General features: G+C 46.4%; 1 protein-coding gene and 1 pseudogene across 15 annotated transcripts in view; one reads left to right on the top strand and one right to left on the bottom strand.

The window, feature by feature from the left end:
- LOC111248291 (toll-like receptor Tollo pseudogene) overlaps positions 1–9,634 on the top strand; it is a 50,459-nt pseudogene extending 40,825 nt beyond the window's left edge. For all 10 annotated transcript variants that reach the window (XR_015322983.1, XR_015322987.1, XR_015322985.1 and 7 more), the window contains one exon: positions 3,814–9,634. The product of XR_015322983.1 is annotated as a toll-like receptor Tollo pseudogene, transcript variant X1 (transcript). The remainder of the gene's footprint in view (positions 1–3,813) is intronic.
- LOC147757083 (uncharacterized) overlaps positions 1–14,935 on the bottom strand; it is a 48,572-nt gene extending 33,637 nt beyond the window's left edge. For 2 of the 5 annotated variants that reach the window (XR_015322996.1, XR_015322997.1), the window contains exons 1-2: positions 14,089–14,931; positions 12,870–13,210 (exon numbers count right to left, since the gene is read on the bottom strand). Coding sequence is in view for 1 of the 5 variants with exons in the window: in XM_086982516.1 (XP_086838642.1) it covers positions 11,160–11,220; positions 12,870–13,168 (360 nt within the window). In the remaining 4 variants the exon portion in view is untranslated. Of the gene's footprint in view, positions 1–9,625; positions 11,221–12,869; positions 13,211–14,088 lie in introns of those variants that run through there. The other 3 variants (XM_086982516.1, XR_015322994.1, XR_015322995.1) reach the window with 3 other exon arrangements.
- Between the last annotated feature and the right edge of the window lie 1,322 nt (positions 14,936–16,257).

Raw genomic sequence — 16,257 nt, 5'->3', positions numbered from 1 at the left:
TTCAAGGATGTAACCCTTTAACTAAACGCGATTCAGTGAAATGATCAAACCGCTCTTAAACACTTCCTGTCTCTTCCCGCCTTTGTAGCTGTTTTACGAAATCTGTTTTGTATGGCGAACTTGTAGGGGTAGAACGAAGGGCAGGGTCGTCTGACACCGGATTCGTCGGTGTTCGTATAATATATTGACATGTGTGTGTGCCTGTGGGTGTGCAGATGCTTGTGAATTCATGTCTACGACTAATTCGATTCCTAGCACAGTTGACTTCTTCGACGTTTTCCTTTGCCCTATCGTACATCTACGATGTGCAGTATGGCGAACTAACAGGCTCGGATGTTGATGTTGTTGCTCCGAGTACGTGTTGGATCCGGATCATAACAGCATCAGCAGCTGAAGCAGACTTGTAGTGTGCCTATGGGGTTATTTATGGCACGCCAACGACGACGACGACGACGGTGATGATGATGGTTATGCCGATGGTTATTGTTATGATTCTGTTAATGACGGCGCTGGAGCTAGCAACACGCTGGTTGGTATTCGCCATTTGCTATTTCGACAATGCTATGTGAAGCGATGACGACGAAGGAACGCGGACCTTGGCCCGGCCTGTTTCCCTTTTAATGGACGCGCACGTCATAGCAGCCGCTGTTTCGATCTGACCCGCTGGACGGCCGAACAGCGGACCACTCCTCGGTGTGGGTGTTACTGACTGGTTGACTAACTGTTGTTATTTCAATAAGGGCGTGTGTTTGTGTGATATCTACGTGTACATCTACATACGTATGTGTGCGTCTGTGACGATCTGCGAGGGTGCACGCCTGTTCGCGAGTATGTGAGGGGCAGAACGGCGGCGCGAAGTACCCGTTCAGTTAAGTTGCTGTGAGCAGGTACTATGGGTTGGCCGTTCAAGCACAAAAATCTTCCACGCGACGACACAGCGCACCGAGAGACGGAGAAACAGCACATTTCACCACTCACACACGACTAGACAGATAACACGTGCACTTGGGCAGAAACACCGATCCATCAGCATAGCGCACATGTTTGTACTACTACCAATAGCGGCCCAGCTATGTAAAAGGTAGTGGCTGCAGCAGGCCGCTCCCGATCACCAATTGTAACTGTATTATAGACTATTTTGCGCGCGTCCACGAGCTAAATTCTGTCAGATCGTTAATTCTGTTGTTAGTAATTCAGCTAACAGCATATAAGGAGTGTGAATGTTCAGACTATTAAGTAAAGGCCAACGTTTTGTCTCTCGTCGCTTCAGTTATCCCCTTTTCGTATTGTTAACGGAAAATTTATGCCCTTAACTACTTGTCGACGCGGCAACGTTGGACGAAAACGGAACAGACAAGACGATGGCAGGCGCGACATAATCTCCGATGACGACGATGCTATCCTTGAGTATTTCTTACCAGTACAAAAGGACAAGCGGTAACTACTACGGACAGTGGCGTCATATCCAGGCGATATCGTCACCGGAGTCGATGGAGACATTCATATGTATCGCCGGATTTCGGTAAGAGTGGTAGTGTCGATGCAGGCCGCAGTAACGAGGAAAGACATGCGTCCGCTAAATGCAATACCCGAAACGGAGTCCCTACATTTATCTACCGTATGCTGACTAAAAGTCTTCTGAAGGCTTAATTCATCGCAGTACGCCATCCAGGGTGGCCGGTTTAGTTATGTGGAATGAAAACGGATAGGAAATTGAAGCAGGCAGCCCTTTTGGCTTGCCGTATGACGACATTTCGACCGACGTAGAGGGCGATCAGACAGTGCAGATGTAGGAATACGGAAGCCAGGTCATGAGTTGCGTTCCTGCGATAACGAATTCAACCACGACAACAACAACAACAACTTAAAACGATGGTAGGATCGCGATCTAGGATTTTATTTGATATAGCTGAATTCAAATTCAGCCATTCGTACGCTCTCACCGTTCACGTTTCTCGCGAGGCGGCAAATCTAGTTGAAGATAGAAAGACTGCTAGCAATAATGGTGCAGATCTGTTCCAAGTCTAGTTGATCCTAACGAACACCTAATGACTATAAAAAAAAAGTCTAACTCGTCCATCGTTCAGGTTAGACGAGGCTGGCCACCCAGTTTGCTCGCTGGGGACAGAAATCAGAGAAAAGCAAGAAGTCGCTGGCGATCAGCTGCCGCCAGTAGTCAGGTACTTGAGACGCCCTGATTCGTCTGTGCTCTTTTTTGTCCCTCTCTGAATGGCGACGGCGACGGCTGCTTTGCAGTGCTTTTTCGTCTGCTGCAGCTGTGCTAGAAGTAGCAAGAAGCTTCGAATTTACAACCGCCGGTGTCATTTGTTCAGTACACCGAGCCGCCGTCTTGGGAAGAGATAGCGCGGCCACGACCAGCGGGGGTCATAATACGGCAGTAGGATGAAACACATTGAAAAGTAGACTATGACAACTTTGTAATAGGTAGATATAGCAACAGTATATCGTCTGTGGATAATAAAACTCTGGAGTGGGATTTTGTGTCGATGCATGGTTGGCCAAGCTACCGGCCAAGCAATGTGAAATACTCGAACCTCATCTCAAGGCCTATAGTTCGTTTGCGTCTTGCGTGAGTATGATTAGTAATGTTGACCGCCGGATATTGAGAAGGAACGAGAACGTACACGGAAAAATAGCGACAGTGGCGACGAGAGCGTTGAGTGACGACCAGCGTCAGAGAGATATAAAATGAGGATGGCTCCAAAGTCGCTGATGAAAATTAGGCTTTTTTCGCTTAATGGCCCAGTGTCCCTTCGCTCCAGCGCCTTAGTCTTTCATGCCCAAGATCTCTTAGATTTGTTCAATTTTCCCCTTAGTCTTCTCGGTCACTTTCTACCCATAGTCGAGATTGTTTCCGATAAGAGGAGCCGCTTGAATGGTCTGCTCGATGAAGTACCCGACTGAACACGCGGTACTCCTCGCCACTGAGCGTCAAACGAAGGAGACTATCTAATTGCTTGGAGTGCAGAGCTCACTTTCAGACTGCTGTCTGTTAACCGTTCATCTGATGGACGCGACGCATCGTGCGCTGAAGCCTTAGGTTAAAAAAGCGTCTGCAATGAACGAACCTAGTAATAACAGCCGTTGCAGAAATAAAAGTACGTTGCACTGCGTAAAATTAGTACTGACATTGTTGATTGTAACGGATTGACAGTGTACGATCCCAATGGCTTCGTGTTAGAGGTGGCTTTTCCTGCTATTTATTATAAAAAGATTCGGCAAAAGGGGCAAAGCGCGAGAAGGAATTGGTAGAACCAGTCCCTCGCGCGTCATAGTAAGCTGCCTCAAAGCTGGTCCTCACTATTACTCCCCGAACATTTGCAGAACGTCAACTGATTGGAACCTTTCCGCCGCTACGTATGCTCATTGATCCTATCCCTAAAATACTTCCATCCCTTGTGCACTTTTTTTACTCGCCTGTTTCTGGGCCCGCTCTCACCAGCGTTGCCTTCACTGGTCCTTCCATTGAATAATGATAATTCGGTACATCGGCTGATGATCATCATCGCAATAGTGATAAGTGTATTTCTCAACCTTGACACTGCCTTAATGTTGTATGTTAATTCAGTGGTATGCTTCGCTGTCTCGACAGCGCATGCTATTGTGGCTTGTTGCTGCGGTTACGGCTTCAGTAACAGCAGCCCCCCGGGGCATCTGAGCGTTCAGTTAGAGTAAGGACTAGCAATCGGAGCGTAATATGACAATATAGGAGTGCGATATGACAATTAACAGTGCCACGTATTTAGCTGGACCATTAACGAAATGTTTTATTTTCTGTTTGTCGTATTACAGAGTGAGTGCTGCTGCTGTTGCTGCTCTGATGCGCTAGTGGGGGCGAGTAGGAGTCCTTCCTTTTTCGCCCACGGCCGCTATGGCCTCCCCTCCGTTACCTGCCAACCTCACCCTGGCCGGCGTCGTGTCGGCCATCATCGTCCTGTTCCCACTAATAGCGTCGCCAACGGTCGGACGCTACGTGAGCGCCGATGACTGCGACTGGCAAACGTTATCGCCAGGCGCGCCTGAAGTGGCCATGCGCTGTCGTTTCCAGTCGCTTCGTGCGGGTCCTGACGCCACGAACTTTTCCCTCATTCAGCCAGACACCACGCGCGCAATGAGCGTCGTCTGTGACGCTCTCTTCACCGAGAGCCAGCTAGCGAATGGTACATTCGAAACGCTTCGACAGTTGCGTAGCCTCAGCATCGAGCGGTGTAAACTAGAAGAACTGCCATCGCACGCATTTTCAGGGCTCACCGAGCTTAGCAATTTGACAGTACGTACGCACAACGGCGAGTGGGGTGCCATCTCGTTGTCCATTGCTCCAGGCGCTTTAAACCACCTGAAAACATTGGAACGCCTTGATATGGCGCATAATAATATGGTTGCTCTTCCGCGGGCACCGTTTTGCCAGCTGGAATCGCTTCAATCGCTAAATCTGACGCACAACTCACTTACGGATCTAAACAATGTGGGCCTGAGCAGCGACGACTGCCAATTGAACGGCTTACTTGAGTTAGACCTATCGTCGAACAAGCTTCGGTACGTCGATGATCGCGCCTTTGAGAACTTGTCCAACTTGAAGAAGCTCTACCTACAACGCAACGAACTCGCCCAAATGGTTGAGACAGCTCTGTCAGGTTTATCGCGTCTTCAGCTTCTGGATATGTCGAACAATCGGCTGAATACGTTACCACCGAAAGTGTTGCAGGGTTCCGCTGACCTCAAGGAACTTTATCTGCAGAACAATAGTATTGGATTGCTATCACCGACAACATTTCGCGGATTGCAACAGCTCGTGGTATTAAATCTAAGTGACAATCAAATTTCAAGTGAATGGATTGCTCCCGAGACGTTCGCCGATCTGATCCGGTTAGTTGTGCTGCATCTGAGTAACAACAGACTTCGGCATATTAATGCCACGGCCTTTGCTTCCCAATACAGCCTCCAGATTTTACATTTAGATGGGAATCAGATCGAGACGATTGACGACAATGCGTTCAATTCTTTATATAACCTGCACACGCTTATTCTCAGTGGAAATCGACTTCAGAGTTTAGATGCATTTACCTTCAACGGATTATATGTATTAAGCAATCTTGCGCTTGATGGGAACCTTCTGTCGTCGCTGCATCCCGATGCGTTCCGCAACTGCAGTAGTTTGCAAGATCTTGAGCTGTCTGAGAATCAGCTGAGCCAGATCCCTCGTGGCCTTCAACATCTGCGGTTCTTGCGCGCACTAGACCTGTCGGGTAACCTGATCGACGATGTCACCAACCTTACCAGTGCCAATTTGACCAACCTTCATAGCCTAAGTTTGGCGCGCAATCGCATCGGTAACATGACGAAGGGTACCTTCGCCAAGTTCCGCTCATTACGCCGCCTCGATCTTTCTCGTAATCAGATTGGCGGATTGGACCATGCGATCTTTGACGATGCGCCCGCGCTAAATACAATCCAGCTGCAAGACAATTTGCTTCGCGACATCAATGGCCTGTTCATGAATCTTGCGCATCTGAGGCTACTGAATGTTTCTCGCAACGCTATCACGTGGTTCGATTACGCGCTCGTGCCGGCGGCACTTAAACATCTCGACCTACACTCGAATGAAATCGAAGTGCTTGGCAACTATTTCGAAATGGAGTCGGCCATGCACCTAAAGATTCTCGACGTTTCGCATAACCGCCTGCGCGAGATCAACGCCGCATCAATCCCTCACCGCGTCGAGAGCGTCGCCCTATCGAACAACCTCATCAGCGTGATTCACCCATTCACGTTCATGCTCAAAGCCAACCTGTCGCGAGTCGACCTAAGTAATAATCGATTGCAAAATATTGACATCAACGCATTGCGTCTTAAGGCTACGCAAGACCTCAACCGGCTGCCTGAATTCCGTATCAGCGAGAATCCATTCTTCTGCGACTGCACGATGGAGTGGATGCAGAAGATCAACGCGCTTGACGAGTCAAGGCAATACCCAAGGGTTGTCGATCTGGATCGCCTTGAATGTCAATTGCCGTTCTCGCGCCGAAGAACCAAGGTACCATTGCTGCAGGCAAACCAATCAGACTTTCTTTGCAAATATAAGAGCCATTGCTTCGCCCTTTGCCACTGCTGTGAATTCGACGCGTGCGACTGCGAGATGACCTGCCCCGACGGCTGTAGTTGCTATGCCGATTCGACGTGGAATTCAAACGTGGTGGACTGCAGCTTCACCAGCCACAGCGTGATTCCAGTGCGAGTGCCGATGGATGTGACCGAGCTATATTTAGACGGTAACGACATGCCTCAGCTGGCTAGTCATTCGTTCATTGGTCGAAAACAACTGAGAGTTGTGTACCTCAATAACAGCAATGTTCAAGTGATCCGAAATCGAACCTTCACCGGGCTGGCGAATCTGCAGGCTCTCCACCTCGACCACAACAAGATCACCGCGCTCCACGGGCATGAATTCGACAACCTTACAACGTTGCGAGAACTCTATTTATCCCACAACCGGTTAAATTTCATCAGCAATGTCACCTTCTCGCAGCTGCGTTCGCTTCGCGTACTGCACCTAGACAACAACTACATTGTCGAGTTCCAAGTATGGATTCTCAGCCAAAATCCGCTGCTTACCGAACTTCGACTTGGTCACAACCCATGGAGCTGCGAGTGCCGCTTTCAGGAATCTCTGTTTGACTGGGCGCAAATGTTTGGCGCTAACGCTCTTCAGGACGCGAGCGCCACGAGGTGTAGAGGGAATGACACGCTCGGCCCACCCCTAACGCTCTTCAATGCCACCGCCTGCGCAACAAACCGCATCGCGGTAACTGGCAGTACCACCAACGGCAATGCACTTGGTGGCTTCACCAATGGAGTCAATCAAATCGAAGCCGCCGATGACTCTCACTACTTGGGAGGAGTGATTCCTGACCTGAAGCTAGATGTGCTGCCTATAGTTGGGTGGGCCATTGTGGGGCTTATCCTATTCCTCATCGTCGTGGTATTGATTATCTGTATTGCATACCGCAAAGACATTCGCGTATGGATATACGCGCACTATGGTGTGCGTCTGTTTGAGCGTCGGCGCGAAGAGCCCGAGAAGCTATTCGATGCATTCATTTCGTATTGCAAGAAGGATGAGCCGTTCGTGGCGCAGCTTCTGGCACCTGAGTTGGAGTGCGGTAGCGGTGGCGCAGGAGGTACGGCGCCGTATCGGCTGTGTCTTCGCTACCGTGACTTGCCAATGTCGGGCTATGTCGCCGAAGCGATCGGCGAAGCCATCGAATGCAGCCGTCGATCAATTGTCGTATTGTCCGAGCAGTTTTTACGCAGCGAGTGGTGCCGTTTCGAGCTTAAGTCGGCGGCTCGCGATGCCCATGTGCGGGGCAGCACCGACGGTGGTTCCTCCCTTGTCGTCATCGTGTTGGATAAGGGTGCGATGCGCCTCCTTGACGCCGAGGCTCGTCTGAGCCTTCGCGGCGCCCCAGTAATCCAATGGGGCGAAAAACGGTTCTGGGAGAAACTACGGTATGCCCTGCCTGATCCGCAGGCGTCGTCTCGGAAACAGCAGGTCATGCTCCCACACGGCCAGCAGGTGATGCTACCAAGCGATGCCACGATACATCGCTATAACACAACAACTGGACTCCACTCCGCTGTCAAGCTCGTCTAGTGCCTTTATAACAAGTCGAAGCTAGCTAGCCATAAAAAAAATCAGCAAGCCAGATGGCAAGAAAGAAGAAGTCTTTGGTTAGTCACTGACGCTGATATACGCATGGTAATGGCGAATCATAGTGGGCTAACTGACACGGGTACATATAAACAGACACAGATGCACACAAAGTGAGACACACATTAAGATCATGTGAAAAGATCTGGAAGTTACCGCAAAGAAGATTGCGATCGCGTTGTTTCAGCCGAGGCCGACGTCGACGCGGTATTCAGCAGCGACCGTTTAGAGACGATACCTATGTCAGTCGACAGAAAGGCGCCCGGCGTTCAGTTGCCAAATAGCTACGCTGGTCGGGTAGATGCTATGATCAGGCAAATCAGCAAGAATATGAGAAAGAAAGATGAGTGAACACATTGTACATATAACGAAGACAACGGTACACGAGTGTGCACACAGGGAGAGAGATACATAGGCGTAGGGTCTGGGATGGTCAGAGTCGCCATGGTCGCGAAGCGGACGTGATGACAGTGGTCTGTTATCAGAAGGATGCTGGAATACGTGAATAAGTGAATGAATGGACGAGTGAACACGTGACGGGTGACAGGAGATGACAGCAACAACAGAGATATCTGCAGCAGGGTTAAAGCACACACAGATCCATATTCATACACACTGTAATAATAATAATAATAATTGATTGCGTAATTTATTACTAAGACGCCGCATACGCCCGGCCAGCGAGTTCCTGCATTGTACATAGTCGTTGTATCAAATGTAGTCCAAAAGTGCTGACAACAACAACAACAACAACAACAACAAAAACAACAAAAACAACAATAACAACAAAGATGATGGTGATTGTATCAAACCGTACTCTCCAAGATGATTGATTAACCAACTGAGGGAGGCAAAAACATCTACAAAACGAAATATGTGTTTCGCTGTTCTATCCAAGGGGCACGCGGGCCCTTTGTGCGAACACACGAACGAATTAATATTATACTATTCCTAGCCCGCCATTTGCTCCTTTGAAGCATCTGGTAGCTTTGCAAAGACTACGTAGGTCTTTACGTAAAGAAAACGAACGTCCGAATCTAAGTCAAACTCTCTAGCCACTACCCTTCGTGTCCCCTGTTTAGTTTTCACCCGTAATCACGTCACTCTCTTGTCTGTACCTACCTAAAACACACTTTCCTATTCATCATTAATTAGTAAATAGTGACCAATAAGCCATTTTTGATGTTCTGTATACACTATTAAGGCCCTGTGCTGTTCCTCTCCTCCCAGACACATAGAAGAGACCATGTCGTATACCAGTGCGAAATGACTGTTTCAACGTCAGACTTTCTTGGTTCGTACGTTGAAACTCGTCTGATCGACAATCTCACACATTACATCACCTAACACAGCATACGACGGAGCAAAAATGGTCGATGACACTTTCACAGCTACACCTATTTAGTGGCATGTGTGTTCGTATAGTTACTTCAATTTTCTCTCGATTCGGCGACAAAAAAACCTATTATTGTTAGGTTTCTCTTGTTCCAGCCATCTTTCTACGACGATAATGACCGTGTTATCTTTGTTACCTATTGTACCATATGTAAATATGGGTTTTTCTCATTATTTTGTAAAAGATTTAACGCGGACGTAAAAACAGGAAGAAGGGACAGTACCAACAAAAATCGTCTGCTTTACGTAGTCTCGTAGCGTCTCGTAGAACTAGTGAAGTAGACAAAAGCTGTGAGTTGACGCAAAGGCAGGGAATGGAAAAAGTGCAAGAATTCACGTAAAAAAAAAAAGCTTGGGACGAACGTAATCAACTAACAGAGGCCACGACTGGGCCATTTATGATAAAAGTGTATAACTAATAATAATTGAGCTGGAAGAAACGCCCGCTGGCATTGGTCGACAAGGTTTGTAACAGAGAGAAAATAACAAGCCAATACGGGATGAATTCTATATGACTGTATTTATTATTGCAAATCGTTTGAAGGCCGAGGCACAGACACACAACTAATTACAGATATCTCAACAAATCGATAGATTTCTGTAAACGATGAATAACTGTGTAGTAATTGATAATTGCAAAGTCGAGTGTATGCGAACGTTAAATTGTCGCCACGCTCGAGGTATAGCATACGAAAAAATCTCGACGATAGCGTAACGGCCGCCGGAAAACTGTTGTCGCAAGATAATAGGGGCTTGGATGAGGTCGATTTGTGGAGCTTGTTGAATGTTTTCAACGGTTTTGCGTCTACCTTTGCTAAGTTCAGAGGCCCTAGTGAACTTTGCCTTAATATTCTACTTTGCCGCTTTTCTATGCTGTTGCTCAGCGGCCATTCGCGTACAACACCTATCGTATAGTATCGATAGTCATGGCTCTCTTCGTCGCGTTTGTGTTGCGCTCCGCTTCCGATCGTAGAAGATCCGTCAGAAATGGACACCTGTTCGTGCAGTGATTGAAGCCGCCGTCTATGCGACAGCTGTGTAGATATGAATGTACTCATCATGCGCGTACGATTTTTTCGTCTCGATACTCCTGTTTTCTGCTGTTTTTCTTCACAATCTACTCGATTTTTATTCCGTCCATCTGCGCATCAGAAATCCCTCTCCTGTGTCATTTCTGCTATCACTTTTCCTACTACTACCACTACTGCTGCTGCTACTGCTACTACTACTACTACTACTACTACTGTTCCGTGCGTTTTTCTTTTCTAATGGAATACGTCGTAGTGGCTATAGGGGCGGCGGCGGCGGCGGCGGCGGCGGCGGCGGCGGCGGCGGCGGCGGCAGCGATGGACCACCCGAGAATCGATTTCGGTCAAAATGGATCTGCTCCATTTTTTCGGGTTTCTGCTGCTGTCATTTTGCCAGCCATAGTTAGACCAGTAACGCTCGCCATTGCACCGACTTATTGATTGTTTACTTGCTGAACGATCCTCCCTCAGACGTTCCTTCCACTAATTCTGACGGTGGAAATGACGCTGAGGAAGATCGGGACGATGACTGTGGTGATGATGATGATGATGATGACGACGGCGAGGATAGGGATGAGAACATTGTCGAATGTTGTCTTGCGCGAGCGCAAACAAAGGCATTGACGCGAAGTAAACGATGGACTGTACTAAACGAACTAGAAGACGAAGAAACAGAGTAGAAATTTTTAAGTCGGTCATGACAAAGACAACAAGAGAATTTTGTACGCGTTCTCGCAATGCGATTGTAGAATAGGGCCGGGGAGACATTATCAAGAACTAACTAAATGCTAATGATAATGGTGAACTGATGATGAATTAAAATACACCGAAGTATATAAATATATATAGTAGTAGTAGTAGTAGTAGTAGTAGTAGTAGCAATGAACGAAGAGCGGATGACCAGTTGAGAAAAGCGTAACGCGAGTATATATTGGGTCGAGGGAAGAAGCTGTTCTGCAGAAGAGGGGAAGAAAGAGGTGCAGAGTCGCGGCTCCGTCGTGCAGCCATCATCTCGGAAAGGTGGTGCGCGCGTGCAGCGGAAGGCCGAATGTACATTGACTTTGTAAGCTGTGATACAAGACAAAAACACAACGGGGACGCACACACAAACGGAAGATGACGACGACGATGATGATAATGATAATTATGACGGTCACAAAAGGCATAGGAGAGACAAATGTTGAAAGCGAGATGGAGGCAGTTGTCATTATCGCCGTTGTGGTCGTCGCCACTAATTGTAAATTAATAAAAGGTTCAAACAATGCATTTCTGCTATTTTCCGTCTACGTAGAATATATATGTACGTGTATCGAGATAATGAAATAGGTAAAGGGCTGGATATATGACATAAAGTTGCTTGCTAGTTGTTTACTGATTCCCCGTTGACCAGGTGGGTTTGTTAATAAGAGCCGTTAACGTATTGACGAGAGACAGGCGATATTTACAGTTATGTCATACACGAACTCAAGGGCAACGCTATCATGAAGATAGGATACATAGTAATAGTTTTCGAAATACGTCTACGTAAGCTTGATCTATGGAAGCTATAGATTTCAATTTAGAAAGAAGTAGATAGCTAAATTTAGTGAGCGAAGTGGTCGATGAGCTTCGCTTGAATCAGGCCAGACGAATGAATGAAATACTGTCAATTAGGCTGGAAGTAATGTGGCCTGTGACCAATTCAACTCCTACTTATAACGCCTTAGCAGCCCTATTTCGTTCTCCCGTTTAGAAGTGTTTGCACTGTCAGTAGTCAAAAGTAAATATCGACCATCATTACTATCGGTTGACATAAAAGCTCTCATCGAACTCTACGAATTAGGATATCAGAGACATCCGGCCTGAGGCCCGGGTAGCAGGAACGAGGAAGCTGGTAAACACTAGCAATTTTATGACCATTCTTGAATGGCGATATAATATTAAGCAACTATCGTGACTCAGGTAGCTCGTAAATGAGCAGAATCTAGATAAATTAGATATCGATACTAAACTTAACATGGGACCTTATAATTTTTCACGAGGGGTGAACTTATTTATGTTCAGTAAATGATATCCCATAACCTTCTAAAGACAATAATTAATGCACGATTTCTCTCACAGGCAGTTCATTACGGGATTGTATAATGTAATGCATTCATCATTCACCCGGAGTACTGCTAAAAAAGGCAACCCCTGAATTGTTAAATTGATATTAAGCAAATGGGATTTTTCGGTTGCCGTAGTATTTTATTATACCCGAAGAACTACATTGCGCAATCTGTGGCGTTGCCACGCTTGTGGAATCCCGTCCTCTCAGCCCATAATTGCAGCTTTAAAACCCAGAACATCATTCTTCAGCAAATATACTATGTAAATAGTGAATATGCGACCTAATGGGAGACCCGTGGCAGAAATTGACATGGTTCAGCAAACACTGCAGTCATTTTGCAGAATTTGTATATAAATAGCTCTTCTTTTTATTTGATTTTACTCGAAAGGTTTTAACGAGGTACAAGTGGTCGTATGGATTACAGCCGATCTACTATAAATAGCGTATGCTTCGTAAGCTTGTGAGTTCTGTCTAGCAAGAAAAGCAACGAAGCAGCAATATCATCTCAAAAAACACCAGCAAATACTACTACAACAACAGAAGCAATAATTCGAAGGAAAAGACCAGTTGAAAATAGGATGGATTACGATGGTGGCCATCGGCACTGCCGCCGCCGTTACGCGCTCACCGTTTCACTCGAGGCCGCTCCTTTTGTTCTCCAAGTTTCTGTTCGTCTTCTTCGTCAATCTCTTCTCTGCCTCCTGTGACAACAACGACCCACTTTGTTGTTGACAATCGAATCGGATTGTATCGACGCAGCACTCCCGTCAGCGCTGGAATAGAGCACGAACAAACGAAGAAGGAGCAGCGGCTGAAAGAGACTAGGACAGAGAAAAGGAAGATAAGAAAATTGTCCATGGAATTGTCGATCTCCCGTTGCGGTGGCTGGGGCAGGACGATCGGGGACTCCGACGCTCTTGGGGACATAGACAACGAACGGCGGCTCCGCCAACGTTGATTCGACGACGGCTACCGGCGATCGAAACAAAAGTGACTACGGACAACAACAACAACTGCTACTACTACTACTACTACTACTACTACTACTACTACTACAGCAGAAGCCACAAGCCGACGAAGCAATGACTCGGCAAGCATTGTCATGGTTTCTGAACGATGCCAGCGAGCGATGGATGGTAGCGACAACTACAACGGCGTCATCATCAATAGAAAATAGCAGCGGCAGAGGCAGCAGCATGAACGACAATAACAGAAACGACATATTTCAGTTGGAGAAACTGCGATCATCGTAGTTGTTCCTGATAGCCGCACCATTCGACAGGCGTCCACTAACCCACCGACTAAATAGGACAATAGAGGAAAACCAAGGCGAAATACAAGAACGGAATACGGGCGTGTAGTCGCTGGCTAGGAGCAACGGGGTCGGGGTAAAGGGGCAGAGTGGTCAAAAACAGAGGGAGAACGGAAAAAGAACGAACAATATATGCCTGTCTCGTAAATATAAAAGACTAGCTGTTCCAAGATGGTGAAACAGATAGACCAAATCAGTATTATCTCTTCTGTCTGTTAGAGCAAGCAGATAGTACCTAATAATTAGTACGACGGTATCCTCTGGAACGTTTTTTTTCACAGGGATTTGTAGTTAAGCTATGTGTAGTTATCTACGATTTTCTACGTTTTTCGATTAGCTATGCACAGACAGTCAACAGCCAAAAAGGCCATTGCTAGCGGCGTCCCGTATAGATTTTCGCGTATTTTTTTCAACCGTATTACCTGTCGCACCGAAACGCTACATCGTTCTCTAATCGGGGTACTTGTTTTGATACAGTCTGGAGAATTAATAAAGTACTTGTGTGTACTTTAGCTTTCTAAATCTAATTACTTACCGTTTATTCTAATTAGGCTTGCAATGACGACGCACTAGCACCGGCACAAATGATATTTGTTAAGCCAATATTTAATGGCTGGTACGGACCGTAACCGTATGTAGCAGGGATACATCTGTAAGCCGATATCTTCTTCAATACAGAGCCCAAACGCTATTGAGAGGGGAGCAACGTTTGTCTATACGCAGCAGTGGCTAAATAGCAGCTAGCGGCTTTTTGAAGTCAATACTGTGAGCAGCAGTATCCTTTAATCAGACACAATATCCTGTTTATATACAACTACTATAGATCAATATATCCAGCTGGCAAGTTATGATAGGTATTTTAGCGGCTTCTTCGTAATTTGTATATATAGGACGAAGTAGCTCCAAACAGACGAAGCTCTTTAAACACTCGAAAGAAAGCTTCTTTATCGAAGATAGGTTGCACACGTTTACTTAGTACCTTTCGTCGGGAGTTTTAATCACTGGATATGCGCTTGCTGTGCATGCTATGTACTCGGCTCCTTTCCGCCCCCTTGCCGTCGTATCCTCGCCTGTCGACTATCACTTCTTGCTAGAAAGCTGTCCGTCCTTCTATTATTCGTTTCCAGCTCCACTGCGTGGATATGAACGTCTCGATCGGCTTCCCTTCTCAGCGTGTCCAGCAGTCCAATGCCAGTTCAGTGAGTCAATGCTCTGACAATCGCCGCGTGCGTGTGTTTGCGTGTGCGTATATGCATTCGTATTCACGTTCTTTTCCAGACAGGTCAGAACGAAAGCCTATAGTGTGCTAACAGCGAGCCGTCCCTTTTTCCCGTCCGCCATTAGGACTGCCATTTGTCTCAATCACTATACCGAGAGGCCCAGGACGGGGCAGAAAGCCCGACTGGCCGGAACGACGTCCCGTAGGAAGGACAACACAATTGCATATCTTCTCTACTAACTCGGTCTATGTTTCGCTACAGGGAAGCGCATGCGTATGGACTGTGTGAAGGACTAGAACTGCCTATCGATTCTCGTTATAAAGCCTTGAGAGCAACGTACTGTCAGATTAATAAAGATTAACTAACTCCTGACTAACCTACACCGTAACAATAATAGTGACAAAGGTCATTTCAGTTTATCAACTCATTTGTGAATGAACAATCCTGGAACTTATGCAAGTCGTTGGTCGAGCTGGCAGCTGACGCTGGACACCAAAGCGTCCCTGGTTCTTACTTCAAATCGGTGAAAGTATTTGGAAAATTACACATACCGGGGCGTACCGTGCAAAAGTGCCGTTTACATGAAAAGCCACTTCAGGAGTAACGCAATACCTAAGTCAAGGCGAAATTATTGCGCTTTCTATACGGTACTAACTAACGTGATATGACGAAAACAACCTTGGCTTCCCTATAGTCACATAGATTTTGAGCTTGAGCTTTTATGAAATTATCTATTAACGATAGGCGGTAATTCACGATTATGAACTAGATCAGTCCTTTGCTAGATAGGTATACAAAGCACAAATTGTTAAGCAGTAAAATAACACGTGTCTATTAATATCTTCTTCTTGCTCTTCGATAATGTTCTTACTCTTACAGAGCTATATGATTCTGACGTGATATATGAATACATACAGCGCACGCTATGTCTATTAAGCTAATAAACTGCTCAAACGCATCGCCCTATGATAATGTTAATTATAGTACTTCACGTTGGCGACACCTTCCATTTACATCAGCCTTAAAGAGGTTCTGAGCGGTAGGCGGGCTTGTTACAATGTGGCCTAAATGAGGGTTAAACGTGACGGCTACATCGGGATCTGACGGAGGAACTATAAGGTGAACAGGGGTCGAACGAGTTCCATTTCAAAGGTCAATAAAACAGTAGGCTGAGTAGGTCGGACCGACTATGGCTGAGTCGAACAGTGATAGGATTATTGATCATGCGAAGTTCTATGAACATTCTATATGACGAATTCTATATATTCTATATTCTATAGGAAAGTTGTTAAACAATCATTTAGTTATCCTGAAGCTGAATATTCAGCAAGCATTTTATTCTTGTATTAAATAACGGCTGCGAAGTACTGCTGACTTTTAAACCAGTACAACTAGCCAACAACCATTGTTTTGCAAATAAGATCTGCTGGCATGCTTTTTTGTGCGAACCTTAATCGATGCATGGGCAAATCGTATGTACGTGC

The sequence above is a fragment of the Varroa destructor genome, unplaced genomic scaffold, assembly GCF_002443255.2.
Source record: "Varroa destructor unplaced genomic scaffold, Vdes_3.0 BEIS01000003.1, whole genome shotgun sequence".
Classification (NCBI taxonomy): domain Eukaryota; kingdom Metazoa; phylum Arthropoda; class Arachnida; order Mesostigmata; family Varroidae; genus Varroa; species Varroa destructor.
This window is presented reverse-complemented; position numbering and strand designations above follow the sequence as displayed.